Source organism: Excalfactoria chinensis, chromosome 4 (assembly GCF_039878825.1).
Source record: "Excalfactoria chinensis isolate bCotChi1 chromosome 4, bCotChi1.hap2, whole genome shotgun sequence".
Classification (NCBI taxonomy): Eukaryota; Metazoa; Chordata; class Aves; order Galliformes; family Phasianidae; genus Excalfactoria; species Excalfactoria chinensis.
The window spans coordinates 16,899,813-16,915,582 of NC_092828.1; the positions used below are offsets into that span (position 1 = coordinate 16,899,813).

General features: G+C 42.1%; 1 protein-coding gene across 5 annotated transcripts in view; it reads right to left on the reverse strand.

Moving 5' to 3' along the window:
• Window positions 1-15,337, reverse strand: part of CCDC149 (coiled-coil domain containing 149) — a 51,567-nt gene extending 36,230 nt beyond the window's left edge. For 3 of the 5 annotated variants that reach the window (XM_072334510.1, XM_072334509.1, XM_072334507.1), the window contains exons 1-3: window positions 15,022-15,205; window positions 6,718-6,879; window positions 6,160-6,198 (exon numbers count right to left, since the gene is read on the reverse strand). In XM_072334510.1, the coding sequence (XP_072190611.1) occupies window positions 6,160-6,198; window positions 6,718-6,879; window positions 15,022-15,084 (264 nt within the window). In that variant the 5' untranslated portion in view covers window positions 15,085-15,205. Of the gene's footprint in view, window positions 1-6,159; window positions 6,199-6,717; window positions 6,880-15,021 lie in introns of all 5 variants that reach the window. The other 2 variants (XM_072334511.1, XM_072334508.1) reach the window with 2 other exon arrangements.
• Between the last annotated feature and the right edge of the window lie 433 nt (window positions 15,338-15,770).

A 15,770-nucleotide genomic window follows, 5' to 3' on the forward strand; every position in this document is an offset into this window, starting at 1 on the left:
AGGCTGTTTAATAAAACCAGAAAGCCATTCTATCACTAGGCATATAAGCCCAATACTCCTACCCTCCTTTACAATGAGTTTTCTGTGTGTTAGCTTTGCACAGTGTTACACGGGATCAAACAGCACATAGCCAAACCTAAGGCAGACACTAAAGGGTGACAAAGGAAGAAATGTTACCATCAACTACAGACTCTCATGAGGACAGCAACTTGCTGATGTACATCATAAGCAGCAGCAGGTGTTAGTATTAACTAACAGATACACTTGTAAAGGCTTTCTTGTTGCCCTTGGCATTCCTGGGCAGATTCAATTCCATGTGGGATTTATAGCTTCCCCAACTCCATCCCAGCTGCTCATACAAGGCACCTGTACTCTTCGCAGGTTACCTGTCCACACTGTCACTCTTTCGTGTTTGAGTTTGGCCAGGAGCTCCTTCTTCATTTGGGGGGTTGGACTCGATGATCTCTAGAGGTCCCTTCCAACCCCTATAATTCTGTGATTCTGTGATTCTGTGATTCATTGATGAAGGTCTCTTAGCATTTCTGCCCAGCTTCCTTTGTTTTAAGATGCATCATGGGACTTTACCAATCAGATCCTTGAAGATGCCAAAGTCTGCTCTCCCAGTATAATGGGTTGTGAGCTCACAGCCTCACATCTCAGATATCATGAGAAGTTAATTGGCAGTGTGAAGTTTCAGTAATGTACCTCAGATCCCTCATACTTCAGACAGGCAAGAGTAGGGCATCAGTTTTTTACTGACAGAAGATGAACGTATTCAAAGAGAAATGATTAATTTTTACTTATGCAAGGACTGCCATACTAGGGCAGAAGGTTGTTTCATTGGTTTCGCAAAAACGGCTGCTTCAAGACTCTGGGGACAACTTAAACTTTGTTATAATGCAGACAAAGAAAGAATCAAAGTCTCTTAAACACACTGAGTGCCCTGACTAATTAACAGAATATTTATCAAGAGTTTTCAGGTGCAGGGGTGTGACAAGTATCTCTGTTCCATCAAGGTAAGACACAGCAATCAGAAGAGCAGAGCACATGATGAACATCGGGTCTGAACAGCTCTCTACATTTTAAAGAGCAACAGCTACATCTGTTAGAATCAGCGTTTCGTCTCTCCTAGCCTCGTGCTCACTGCAAAATCTACAGGTGGAAGAAACAACAGTGTCATTTCAAAAGACATAATTCACAGCATGGCCAGGAAATTCTTGATTCTGCACACTGTCACCTGCCCCGATCAACAGAACACCAAATTTCAGCACGCAGAAAACAAAATCTCTTCCCTGACTATGCTCTCACATTCTGGAATCCATGGGAACATTGTTCTCTCAAGTGTCACAAAGGCAAGTGATCTCACTGTTCTGCACCTGCTGCCTCACACTGTGGCAGTCAAACATGCACCTATGAACCACAGCAAAGCACACAGGTCTCAATCTGGCACATGCATAATGTTTTTCATCTTCAAAACCTCTGAACAAAGGAGAAAATCACATTAATCTTCACAGCACTCGTGTGAGATAAATACAAAATGATTGCTTACCCCGTACAGTGCTTTATCTGAAGATTTTATCTCACAGGACTCGGAATGCAGCTTTTGTGCCTTAGCACAAGGCTAGCAAAACTTCCTGAATTCATTAATGAACAAATAGTCACAGTAATCTTTTTTTTTTTTCCAACGGTGTCAAAAACAGTCATAAGCCAATCCCAGAAGTTTGTTTTGAAACTGCATTGACAGTTGAGTACATTCAGCTGGAAGCAGAAGTGAAAAGGATCGAAATGGGTCCATTTGCAGCATGTCACAACATATTTCTATCTGGAACCTCCAGCCCTTCTGATGTTCTGCCTGGCTCTAAATGCCACGCTCATGAATTTATACATTAACAGAAGTCAAGCTGTCTAAACAAAGTCTCAGTAAGCGGTTAATGTGCTTCAGTGATGTCAATCATGGTTGAAGCAGTGAGAGTTCTGGCTTGAATGAATCACCTTGGGACATCTATGGATGGACCCTATAACAGGGTCAAGAACCAAGACATTCAGGCAAGAGGCACACAGATTTTGATGAGCTTTCTGATCTGGTGAAGAGATTAACTAGGAAGCTGTGCTCTGTAGTACAACTATGTCACCATTAAGTTGTGAGACTCGTAATAGTGAGGGTGTTGTTAGCAGAGGACCCTCTTCAAGGCTCAGCAGCTGCCTGGAAAACACTGGACCCACTTGACTAAAAGAGAACCAATAGGGGAGAGAGAATGAGAACTCAACAAACATGTAAGGAAGATGCACTAGGATGATTAAGGAGCTGGACCATCTTTTATGCTCACATGAAGAAAAGCTGAGAGACCTGGAACTATTCAGCCTGGAGGAAGCTCAGGCAGGATCCCATCGATGTCTATAAATACATGACAGAGGAAATGAAGAAAAAGGAGCCAGAACTAATGAACACAAATTAAAATGTGAATTTCTACCTGAACACAAAACCTGTGAGACACAGGAACAGGCTGCCCAGAGAGTCTGTAGAATCTCAGACCTTGAAGATGTTCAAAACCCAGATGGACAGTGCCCTGGGCAACCTGTTCTAGCTGACCCTGCTTGAGCAGGGGGTTAACCAGGCGATCAAGGGGTGACTTCCCACCTCAACCATTCTGATTCTGAGATGTTTAGTCCAATTCAATTTGGTACTTCACGTATTGGAGATACAAACATAAGCCCTCACCAGGGAACACATGCATTGCAGCTTTACTCTTGACACACAACAACAAGACTTCTCTCAGACTGAAGTTATGGCTAAAATTTAAACAATGTAGAAGACAATAATAATCATTATAAATCAAGCTAGAAATCCCACAAATCTTTTTTTTTCTTTTAGTTTTCCAGTACTGCTACGCTGTCCAACAGATTCCTAGTATTTGTCATAAAATGTCAATGTCATCAAAATGTTCTGTATCACAAGCAAATGCATATACATGCATATAAATGCATATCACTGCAGAATGGGAGATGTTCAACTTATATAGGATGCACAACAGAGGCTCTGCAGGCAGACTAATATTTTAACAGGCCTTTCAAAATAAGAAATGCCTATTGTTCACCATCTCTGGTGAATTCTAACATCAAAAATCAACTCTTCATTATTCCAACCTTCCTGAAGCATTTAATCACACCATTACTTATCCAGAAATTACACCATACATCATATGACATCGCAACGCTTCATTACCTTCAGCTGCAGAATATTGGTATAAAGAGGGGCCAAGAACACATTTCTAGCTCATAGGCTGTGATAGCACTACTAATGGTAAAACACCTACTGTAAGAGAAGAGATTACAGCAACACAATTTCTTGTTCCCACTTCTGCTGCTTGGCAGAATGGTACATATGTAGAGCAATCCTTGGATTATGTCAGAGATGTGTACCACCACACACATGGCCTCAAGAGGGAAAATACTGCAGAATGCTGCATGTTATGATACCTTTTAAATGAAACCAGTCCTTATCCACTTGCTGATTGAAACTGCCCAGTTACATGAGATCTCCATTCAAGAGAACTCCATGTTGTGACAAATGAGAAAATAACGCAATTAAAGAAAAGATGTTTTACAAAGTCACAAAGCATAACAAAGGTGAAAAATGAAGAAATGAAGGAGAAGAACGTAGCAAATCCAACCCACCTATTACATTTAGGGTTGTAGGCTTAAGTTTCAACAATGATTTCTCATTTGCAATGCAGAAACGTAACAGGCAACAAATTATTCAGTATATGATGGTTTCATCTCACTCCTGACTACAAGAACAGCATGTACAGTTGTGTCACACAAAATGCATTACAGGATCAGGATCTTTCATAAAGTGACTGCCGTAACAAACTTCTCCCAGCATGTAGCTAGATTTTCTGGGCAAAAAAAAAAAGGAATTGGAAAAGTCCAAAAGAGTTCTCCAAAAGAGAACGTAACACTTTCTTGAATAAGAAAAGATACTCAAATAAATGCACATGCAGTAATAGTGGGAAAAACCCAACTTATTTTATTATGCTTCAGTGCATTTCTCAAAGTAAAACTATTCTTTTCCTGAGAAAGGTTGCCCTAATTACTCCAGATCATACACCTTGTATGTTATAGACACACTTCCTAAGAAAAAACTTGAAGGGCACTAACAGCCTAATAATATACAGGCTATAATACATATTGTCCTTGGGGAAGACCTCTAAAATGACCATATCTGAGAAGAAGATTGTCTTTCTCCCTTACCTAGCATGAATACATCATTTCCTCATAGAAAAAGACTCCTAGCTAGATTAAATGACTTCCCAAGCACCACGGTGAAATTTGCCAAAACTTAACATAGTCGAGCATCTGAATTTATTCTAAATTCTACCAGTATTTTGGAAACAAGTGTCAGCTTTATTTGTTTTGAACAAAGTAAGAGGAATTAGAACAGCATCTATGGGATGCCGCCAAGTCTTCCTTTCTATTCATCTCTGTAATGACCCATATACTACATTGCTGATTTTATTTTTTTTCATTTTATTGTATATTCTTCAGTCCCAATTTGAGCAGTGACAATGCTCAAACCCACATCTGGTCATAAGCTTTCATTAGAACTGTGTTAATAGAATTTAAACAAATTACACAAAATAACAAGCATGTTAAATGATTCTGCACTGAGACGCTGACTTCTCAGCAGCTATTTGTTTAAGTGCATAAAGGAGTAATTACATTGCCTCCAAAAGTTTAGTTTAAAACAACCAAAATTCTACGACCCTAAAATTTTAATAAATGAGCAAGAAATACATTCAAATTGCAAGGGAAAGGATGATCAATAGAAATTCTGCCACTGATATCCATGGTTCAAACAGTCCAAGTCAGAGACTTCCAAGACTAGCAATTACAGGAACAACTTTTGTCCTTCTGGATACTCTACCCTCTCATCTCACATATTTTCCTATAGGCGTTTTTGGTTTTGTTTTTTTCCTAATAGTTAAGATAATATCAGGGTGTGAGAAACAACATCCTGCAATAGGGACACTGTATAGATGTCTGGGGAAAAAAAAAAAATAAAGAGTAGGCATTAAGATTTTCAAGGGAACCATAAAATCCAATTACTGTTGTTCTTCCCACTTGTAACCCATAGAAATCAAATGACTTGTGAGAGTACCTAATGGAAAACAGCACCCACAACAATAAATTAACAATTATGGGATGCAGACAACACATTCCCAATCTGCTTCTGAAATATGAAAAGTTCAGTCATGAACCCATTTTAGAGTCCATGGCAAGAAGGATAAACAAGAATGATCTCGCATCTATGTACACTGCCCAAATTCAGTCTTAGGTGAACATAAAAGCAATAACCACATATTCTAATTAATGATAGTTCAGAAACTTCAAGATTAAATGTTTAGAACAAAGCAGGAATGTATCAGGAATGGTGTGGTGAGCAGGACTAGGGAGGTCATCCTGCCCCTGTACTCAGCATTGGTGAGGCCTCACCTCGAATACTGTGTCCAGTTTTGGGCACCTCAGCACAAGAAGGACATGGAGGTACTGGAGCAGGTCCAGAGAAGGGGAATGAGGCTCATGAAAGGCTTGGAGAATCAGCCCTATGTGGAGAGGCTAAGGAAGCTGGGGCTGTTTAGTCTGGGGAAAAGGAGGCTGAGGGGAGACCTTATTGCACTCTTCCAGTACCTGAAAGGTGCTTACAGTGAGAGTGGGGCAGGTCTCTTCTCACTGGTGATAAGTGACAGGATGAGGGGAAATGGCCTCAAGTTGCACCAGGGAAAGTTTAGGCTGGACATTAGGAAACACTTCTTTACAGAAAGGGTAGTCAAGTACTGGAATAGGCTCCCCAGGGAGGTGGTTGAATCACCATCCCTGGATGTGTTTAAGAGCCGTTTGGATGTGGTACTCAGGGATATGATTTAGCAGAGGGTTGTTAGAGTTAGGGTACTATGGTTAGGCTGTGGTTGGACTTGATGATCTTCGAGGTCTTTTCCAACCTGGGTAATTCTAATTCTAAAAGATGTCTCAATTTAAAAACAGACCTTTCAAGTTTGCAGAAATGTTTGCTTTTTACCAGATTCCATAGCCAGCATTTCCACACTTCTGCAGAGAACTTTCGAAGCAGATAAGTAATGTCAAATGAAAAATAAATCCTACCTGATTCCTCTTTTCAGGGGGAAGTGACGGATCTCCATCCTACAAATAAAGAGATACATGTTATTGACAACTTACTTCTTAAGCTTTGAGGATCACTTGTTAAAACATAATTATAAGTAAAATGCTTTTAAAATTGTTTCGAAAATACTGCATCTTGATTAACACCAGTAATATTCATTTCACCTTACATTTTTTTTCTAAGGCTTAAGATTTTTTTGTCTTTCTAAAACAGCAGGTCATTACAAATTTATTTTGCACTGTTTTTCATAACGGTACATTAAGTTGCTGTGGAATAATAATACTGCAGTCAGTTTTTAAATGGAATTATGACTGAAACTAATTTTCTCCAAGCACAAACTGTCTTTCTGTGTCTTATATAACAGCCACTACCTCATCGGTGCGGAACAAATGAGTAATAATATGATCAGGACTGTACAACTGCAGGGCTACTATAAACAAGTACCTAAATGCTTTCTACAGCACTGATTATAGAATGCTTTTGATATTCAAGTTGTTTCTTGCCCCCTACCCATGCGGTATACAAGAAGAACAACCTACAATCAGCTCCCGGTACTTCTTTTTCAGAGACTGGTGTCGTTCTCGTAACTGGTTGGCCATGAGCTTATACTGGTCTCTTTCCTGTTGACAAGTGTCCAGCTCTTTGGAGAGGATCAGCAATGCCTCCTTTTTACTTTCGAGCTTCCTCTTGCACACCAGGTACTGCAGAGGAGAAAAAACAACATGATTGTTACAAGCCACTCCTACCCCAGCCAGTACTAGATTCAACAGTCTCCAGTTTTTCATGGAGAAGATGGAAGACAACACTCTGCACAGAATGAAACTGTTACATATCTTCTTAGCTTGTTGTTAACCACTGAAATTTGTTATTTCAGAATCATGAAAATCCATCTGCAAGGCCACACGCTCTCCTGATTACTGTGAGTTCTGTAATTTAGTAATTCATGTTTCCACTCTTTTCCCTCATATATAACAGTATGAGAAGGCTCACGATATGGCCTGAAAGCCCAGGAAGATTGCTGGAAGAAGAAGCCTTTGCAAACGTCCTTTTCTACTTGATTCCACAAGAGCCAGCTCCGCTGGATACCAGCACTTCCTACCTCATTCTCTCTGCCCTCCCTTTCCTCCCCACTACCAGCAATGTCCTCTGGACTCATACTTCCTCCAAGCACTGAAAGAGTGCCCTGTTATGGCCAAAGAGCAGTATGAGTGGCTACCATAAAGAACCTAAATCAATTTTAGTGGGTACCCTGTAGGCACTAACAAAAGAAATTATTTCATTGCCTCAGTGTGCTGCAATACTACACATGCTTGTTGAGACACAAGAATGTGAAATAATGCAGGAATACTGCAAGCATTTGAAAGGAGAGGGAAGACACAAGTGAGACTTTCTCTCCTTTCACCACCTCTTATGCGTAAGGCTCACAGAAAAAGAAAAGCAGAGCTTACATCTCATTTATTCTACACTTATCTGATCTATACTTCACTGCCTTTCCCTGCGGAGAGGAAGAGAGACCAACATCTAAAGCAGCTGAATTTCAACCAGCAGAAGCTTCAGGCAACTTCTTCCATTTAACACAGTGGTCAGTCAGCAGATTCTTCTCAGCCACCTCCTGACACTACTCACTCTACATAATATTTCTAATTCTGATGTTACTCACATGAGATGTGGCACTAACTACACTCTGACTGTGCTCTGCAAGAGACCAAATATCACAGCATTCATGAAAACAATTTATAGTTTCATTACGTACTCTGACAAGAATACTTTGTCATTATGGGCTCTTGCACAAAGCAAGAGCATCAGCACTTCCACAACCTTCAAGTCAGTGCAGCTCTTTGGGATAAAAATCATCACCCATATGTAGTACTTACTTGGAACTGACTTTGTTAACCTCAATTTCAAGGAAATGAGAGAGGGAAAGGAGAGTTTAGTACAGCACAGCAGACAACATTTTCCAGAAACGGTAAGTGCTTAGTTGCAAAAAAGTCGAAAGGGAATGAGAAAAGCAATTCCAAGAAGGATTTGAACTCTCAAAAAGGACACTTCTACCTTGGATTAATTTTATTTCTGGCACTACTGAAGTTGAAATCCTGCCATAAATTTTCTGGATTATGATGCCTTCGCATCAACTTTACAAAGGCAACTGTAACTCTGTACTTATGTCCTTACTGATACCTTACACAAATGTCAAGTCCCCTGATAAAACACGGAAAGGCATCAGAAGCTAAACTTTAATATTGTCAGCAAGAGATTACAGTGACGTGGTAAACTGCCCTCAACTTGATAAAATCATTCCTCCACTTACAGTGAAGTACTTGTCTTTGACAATCTATTCTCTCTTTTTCCAGCTTCATCTCATGCCTTAGTCCATTCCAAAATAAGCCTTCACTAAACTCTTTGTAAATAAGTACAATCTGACACGGTAATTACAAAGAACTCCCCCAGTCACCTAAAAACACAGAACAAAGCAAGAACCCCAAACCCTGAAACAGCCCCGCTCCTGTGAATGGCCGCTCGTGGGGTGCTGTGTGAAAGTCAGAACTTGTTCTGAACTGTGAGCTAAACCACAGAAGCCATAGCAGGCAGGAAATATAGTAGTGACAAACAAAACCTGCTTCTGCCATAAAACTTGGGCCTCTACAATGCCCGTCTTCATGGCACACCAGTGGGGCTTCGCCTTTTACAGCACCATTGGTGAGAATAAGGAGACTCTCCATTATCTGTTATGTGAGCAGCATGAACCCTAAGCAGGATGCAGGAACAGTGGAGTTCAGGGCCTACACGAAAAGCAATGATCCTCTCCTCCTTGCATAGTATAAGTTGCAAGTTGGTGAAATAAGTGCTGATAATGGACCGTACGGAGGAAAGCAGCCTAGCATCTCTCACTCTGGATTTTACCATAAAAATCAGCATCTAATGGGCTTTTTGAAGCTGTTTTTGTCATCTGAATATATTGAATTTCCTAAATAAATGGCATAAAAATAGCAATAATGTATAGTAATTTGTTTCCACGGGTTTATAGTACAAGAAACAATAAAGCCACAGCATTCTTGTGGAATCTGATTATTCTGCAGTTATGTTTCCAATTCCAATTACCATTTTTGAAAGAAAAACAAATTATACAAAGAAAGACCTCAAGGAAGTTATTCAATATAGATATGCTTCAGAATATATATCAAAGAAAGAAAGAGAGAAAAGAATGTACTAATGATTATAAGTTAACCATTGTGCAACAGAAAAGAACTACACTTGCAGAAATAACTGAGTCCTATCAACAGCCTTCTACACATGAGCAAAGGAGCGCAGCCAAGCTAACGTGCTTTCAAAAGAAACACAAGAGTTTAAAAGTCCTTATGGAGCAACACAAGCACTAAGAAAAAAAATCCAGCATAGTCTGAGAAGAGGAATTCAACTGATGCTTCTGGCATTTGTATAAGGATTTCTTCCACTGCACTTGATAGAAGGCCATGTCTCCCATACAGCCTATCAGTGAGACAAACAAGCGCATTCTGTTATCTATTGTACGAATACGGTACATTCTTGTTATTTTTGTTTCCTTTTAATTGACATTTCAAAAGAATCTTTGTATTTAAAAAAACAAAGTTAAACGAGAACTAGCTACTATGCTTTCAGTCTAAAAGCTACTATGTACAACTTCTCATATCTGTCTAGTGACTTTTATCTACTAATTCGCTGTTATCTGTAATAAAGCAAATTATAATTGCTACAAGGAAGATCATAATAATTAAAGGAATATATATGACATCCTACGTTACTGCCTGAACTGCTTTACAGCCAGATAACTGCTTTAGTGAAATTGAGTAAAAAGAGACTGACATTACAGGAGAGCGGAACTGCTCCAAGGTGACTCTACATCAAACACTTACTATTTGTCCACTGCTATTTTTAGTGATAGATCTGGACAGATCTCATTAACGGCACCACAGACATGGTCTAATAATCAAATGAAGCTGGGACACGTCAAGGTTTTCAACCTTCTTTTTTTAAACAAACAAACACACCAAATTCCCATCATAAAATAAATTTGTACAAATTACTGGCACGCACTTGGCTATTTCATGGCAACTGGTGCCAAGAAGGAAAATACCTGAGGCTAAAAGCAAAGATATTTTTTCCAAGCTCAGCTCTGAAATCCATGTGGCTCATACTTCACGTTTGCTTAACACTCCAAGATTTTGTGTCCTCCCACATGCATGGGGCACCACAATGGATGTGGGCCTGGAAATCCGTCATTCACTATACTCTCAGAGAAACTGTAAACTCTATTCAACACCCTTTGGACAAGAGACCCAACTATTAATTCACTGCCTTTAGTTTTACCAGATGTCACTTCACAGTGCTCTTGAAGGCAATTGTGTTGCCCAACTAACAAGCTGAAGAGTTCCAAAATGCAGTGCAACATCACCGTCTGGGGTGTTTGCTGGCCAGGTTTCAGCAATGCTGCTTCCCTTCATTTGGAAGAGTTTAACCTGAAGTCATCTGGAAGAGCCAAGCTCTCAAACTCAAAGCAACATACAGTTACTGGCCATTTGCCTCCCATCTCCAATAAAATCCAAAACAATGCAGTTACCTTAGTTGTAAGACACAATACCAACTCCTGACCAGCACCTCCTCCTCTAGCTACCTCCCAGCTGCTGAAGTTTGATACAAGCTGGTATCATTCGCTGTAATGTAACCAGCTCGATCAGATCTTGTCCTGGTGACAGTACTACACCAAATCACTTTCTCTGAGATCCTTTAAGAATTAACACCCATTCACCTGATTTGGTAACTCAGAACCACTCCACAACGTCACCCAGCTGCATGTTTGCACACTAATATTTGTGTTACCAACTTTACCATGTTTGTTCCCCGGTGTCCTTGTGATTAGGATTCTATGATTCTATGACTATCTTAGTCCAACCTGGAACATGGAGGCATGAGAAGCAGACACTTGCTTTGTTGCCTGAAATCCCAGTGAGCAGATCTCTGTCACCTCTCCCACAGTTCCCAAGAACTATGAAAAAAAGTAAGTCACAGTGTAAGATCCTTCAGCATTTCCACTCCCTTTCCCAAAGGAGGAAGTCATTAATTGATGCCAACTTAATTACCCAGGGACCTCAGCGCATCCATTCCCCCCATTATGTCCTTGTCTGCAGTTGCTTGTATTTGCACTTATTCTGAAAACCTCTAGGATGAGTGGTTCCAAACCCTGCACAATCCCCTCAGATAGGTTTAGTTAACTACATTTTGCACCCTGTTTCAGAGGTCAGAAAATTAAAGATACATTCTAGTGATGAAAAGCTCACTAATTTTCCTTCCTCTTCCCTTTAGTTCATTGTGCAACAAAAAAAAAGTACATTCTACCAATTACAAGCTTCTCACTCCTATTCAGAATTCACATCAGGAACACGCAGCTATTTCAACTAGAACTACTGCTCAGAAGCTGTACTTTAGATAAATCATTCCCCAAAACTATTCCTCCAAGTTTTAAGCTGTCAAGGAAGCTCAAGAGCACATTCATATCACTTCCCTGTGCAGTGCCAAAGATCATACACAGTTAATAATCAAGAAATTGTCTCTTGAAAATGACAAATTAAATGGAGACTAAATTTCTTCCAACTAATTTTAGGAAGCACAGTCATGCACGAGTAGCTGTAAATAGCGTAAAGTAGATCCTACAATATGTGGGAGGTGACAAGGAAAGAGTACTGTTTTGACATTGGATTTCATTCTAAAAACTGGCAAATGCAAGAGGGAAGCCATTAGGAAGAAGGGAGGAGAGTCACTCGAACCTATGAGTATCCTAGGAAACCTTCTGGCTTTCAGTGGAAAGCACCACCAAAAGTACAGCATGACATCAGAGCTGGTGCTGACTCAGGTAAGTTAATGGAAGAACAGTCACTGACTTCAGTAGAAAGCAGACTGAACTGACAGAAGTCAGCTCTCTACAGCAAGGACAGAGGTGGGCTTGCACACTGTGCAAATGTGGTTTTTCCCAATCACATACTGTTCAGCTCATCTCACCACCTATGATAATACTTATTTCCCAATCACTATTTCTGTCATCATCTCTAGATCACACGGATTCCAAGGCAGATTACATGAAAGTCAGGCAAAAACTGAAATCACTCTTCTCTATGGCAGAACATTCAGAGTCGGAAGCTTCTACAATCTCTCAAAACTACCTCACCTATCCTCAAAGTGCATCTGTACATCACAGCTCTCACTCCTATTAATAACAGCGCTTCACCTTTATATATATATTTACCCCGAAGAATACTTGAAAATAGATTCTCACTCCTGTAACTTGCTCTTTCGTATTTAGTTTGCAAGATGGAAAGAATGACTCCTTCTGTTCCTTCGGTATTTGCAAAGTTGGCTTTGTCCCAGTATGCCTTTCTATGTCAACCTATTCAGAGTTAATGACTATTCAAGGTACATAAGCACAAAGATTGTTGAACCAGGTGCACACTATGCCTGAAAGGCTGTAGCACAAGAGGAAACCACTTGTAAACATGGAGGCCAAACACATGCAAGAAGCTGGTGATGAGCATTATAAAAGCAGCAAAAGGGATGTAAAAGAGCACAAAAGGTGCTAGAGCGGAACAAGAGAAAAAGAAGGACAAAAATAGTAAACACAGAAAAAGGAAACACTGAAATAAGCAAGCGTTTCTTTTTCCAATGAAGAATGAAAAGCCAAACTACGGAGATATACAGCCGTGTGTACAGGTACTGAGTCTACATACCTATCTGTTAGGATCAAAGCTGCACACTACCACTCTTCCTAACACCTGCAACACCAGGCTTAAAAATCTTACAGTTGCTTTGAGTATTTCGACAGAAGTGCCTCATAGCTTTCAAATCTGGAGGACAAAGTGTGTGGAAATGAACAAGTATGTCACATTGATTTGAACCCACTGGCTACTGGTCTTTTAGCTCAGGATTTTGAATCCCACTCCATGTTTTAACTGTCTGTCAGCTGTTTGAGTGTGATTGTTTGGAGCTAACAAGTTTCCTTTTGCCAGCATTAAACCTTATGCTTTGACAGTGCTTCAGAATGTTTGTGTAATGCGTAGGGAACCCTTAAATTACCTAACTGAAACTAAGAGCTCTGGAAACGAAGCTCTATACCTTACCCTGAAATTGCACATTGAGAAACAGAATAGATCAGAAAAACATATAGCAGTTTGCTTAATAAGCTGGAGCCATTTGCTCGCAGACCTCCTGGTATGTTAGTGGGTAGATTGCACAGTTAATCACAACAGTCAAAGAAGTAGGAAGGCAGAAAAGCCTATATCCTGTCACTGTGTTCTGCAGACTTCATGTAGAAACAAAGACTGCAAGTCTGCTGTGAGAACAGATAAAAGTGAAGGAGCAAATGGAATATAAGCCACTATGTCTTTAACTGTTTCTGAAAAACAAAAACAACAAGAATTATGTGCATGCTACAGCATTTGCAAGAACGTAGGTTAGCACAGCCATTAAAGTTTGCTACAATCAGGAAACCCCAAAAACAGAAATAACCATTCCATTTCTGGATTGAGTTTTTTGCAACAGAAAGTTCTAAAGCAACTCTAGAGGATATTTAGAGCTGCCAACAGAGCTGTTTGCTTTGAATACACCTTGTGAACTGTCATTAGTTCTTATCCTTCCCTGACATGCAGCGCTATCCCTGCCCACAAACAAAACTCCCATTTGGGAAGGGAGATGTCAGACGCAATGCTGCACAACCACGTACCAAAAGCATGCTTTTCACTTTCTTATGGGTTATCTTGTGTGTTTGAAAACATGGTGTGTACAGAAAGACTTCAGTTCTGAATGCAGCGCACAGCCCCAGCCCTCATGAATTCTTAATGCTTTGGGACACATCAGGTTTGATACCAAACACACGTGTACCTCGGACAGGTCAGGGCCTTGGGCCATGTTTAAAAGCATAACGAAGGCGAAGCTCTCCAGAAAGAGGAGTTCACTTCTGTGGACAGTACTTTACAACAGTCAGGCTCTCATTTAGACATGAGCCTTTTGTAAAGGCAAAACAAAGTTTTGCTTGATAGCTGTAAATATAAAACGGTATTTTGATGTTCCATAGCAATTTGATAAATCAGAACGTCAAACTACTCAGAACAGCACGGCATTGCCTACTGAATTGGCTTAACATTGATGATACTCCATTAAACGATCCTCGTGTCACGTTGGTTTGAGTTTGGTAACGTATCTCAGATGAAGGGGCGTACTTGTAGATATCGAGAAACTTTTAATGTGGAGACAGCAGATAACATTTGCTAATCTTTACTTTGAAAATCCACCCTCTACCTGCATGAATGTCACAGTGGATGACAACACCCTGTCACTTGTGGTCCGAGCACTCTAAACGCTGAAGTGCCCGCTCGTCCCGCACACCATGCCCGCAGTGCCACGCTGGCGGCAGGGCTGCGCTCCTGACGCAGTGCTGCAGGTGCCGGACCTCCCAACTTCTGTCAACACAAGGCCTGAGGCCTCAGATCCGCCTGGATTGCAAACAAACAGCAGCACCGGTGCCGACATACCGCCTTCCAGCAAGCGAACGGGAATTAACGTAGGCGAGCCGAGCAGCAGGGCCGGCCCCGGCACGGGACGGAGGAGGCAGCGCTGAGCGGGCTCGCGCCGTGGAGCAGCGGCTGCATCCCCGCCCCGCTCGGCCCTGCACGGCTCACGCATCCCGGCCCGCATCCCTGTCGCTCCCCGGCAGCGGCCCGCAGCTGGAGCTCCAGCGCACCGCGGCCTGCCCCTCACCCGGCAGGGCCGGACCCGCGGGCCAGGCCGCGATGCGAAGGCCCCGTGCCCTCCCGCCGCCTCACCTCGCTCACCAGCCCCTGCCAGTCGCTCTCGCTGCGGTGGGAGCTCATGGCTCCGGCGGGCATAAGGCGGCGAGCAGCTCCGCCCGCCCCGGCGCGGCCTTCCGCCGAGCAGCCCGCGGGGAGAGGCGGGGCCTGGCCGGGCCGCGGAGCGGGGCCTTGGCCGCCTCCGCGCTCTGCAGGTGCCGTGCGGGGCCGGGCGCAGGCTGGGCGCGGCACAGCCAGCCCCGCGCGGAACGAGCTGCCCGAGGACTGCTGGCCAGCGACGGAGGCGCGGAAGCCCGAGTGCGCTGGGGGCGCGGTGCTCTCCGCTCCTCTGGGTACCTCAGGGGCTCCGCCATACCCTCAGCTGAAGCGCGAACGCAGCTGCAGCTCAGTACATCCTCACAGACCACATTAATTAATTATTATTATTAATTAATAGTAATTAATTTAATTAATTAAAGACCACAAAGTCTTTAAAATACTGGAAGGTCTCCACAAAGCTTTCTCTTCCCCTGGCGGAATAACCCCTACTCTCTCAGGCTGTCTTCATCAGAAGTGTTCTCCAGCTCTCTGATCATCTCCATGGCCCTCCTTGGAACTCGCTCCAACAGGTGTCTGTCCTGCTTAATTTGGGATTCTCAGGGGTGAACACAGCACTCCAGGTGGTGTCTCACAGCAGTGGAGTGGAGGATCACCTCCCTTACCTTGCTGGCCATGGTTCTTTCAGTGCAGCCCATTATACATTTGGTTTTATGGGCTGCAAGTGC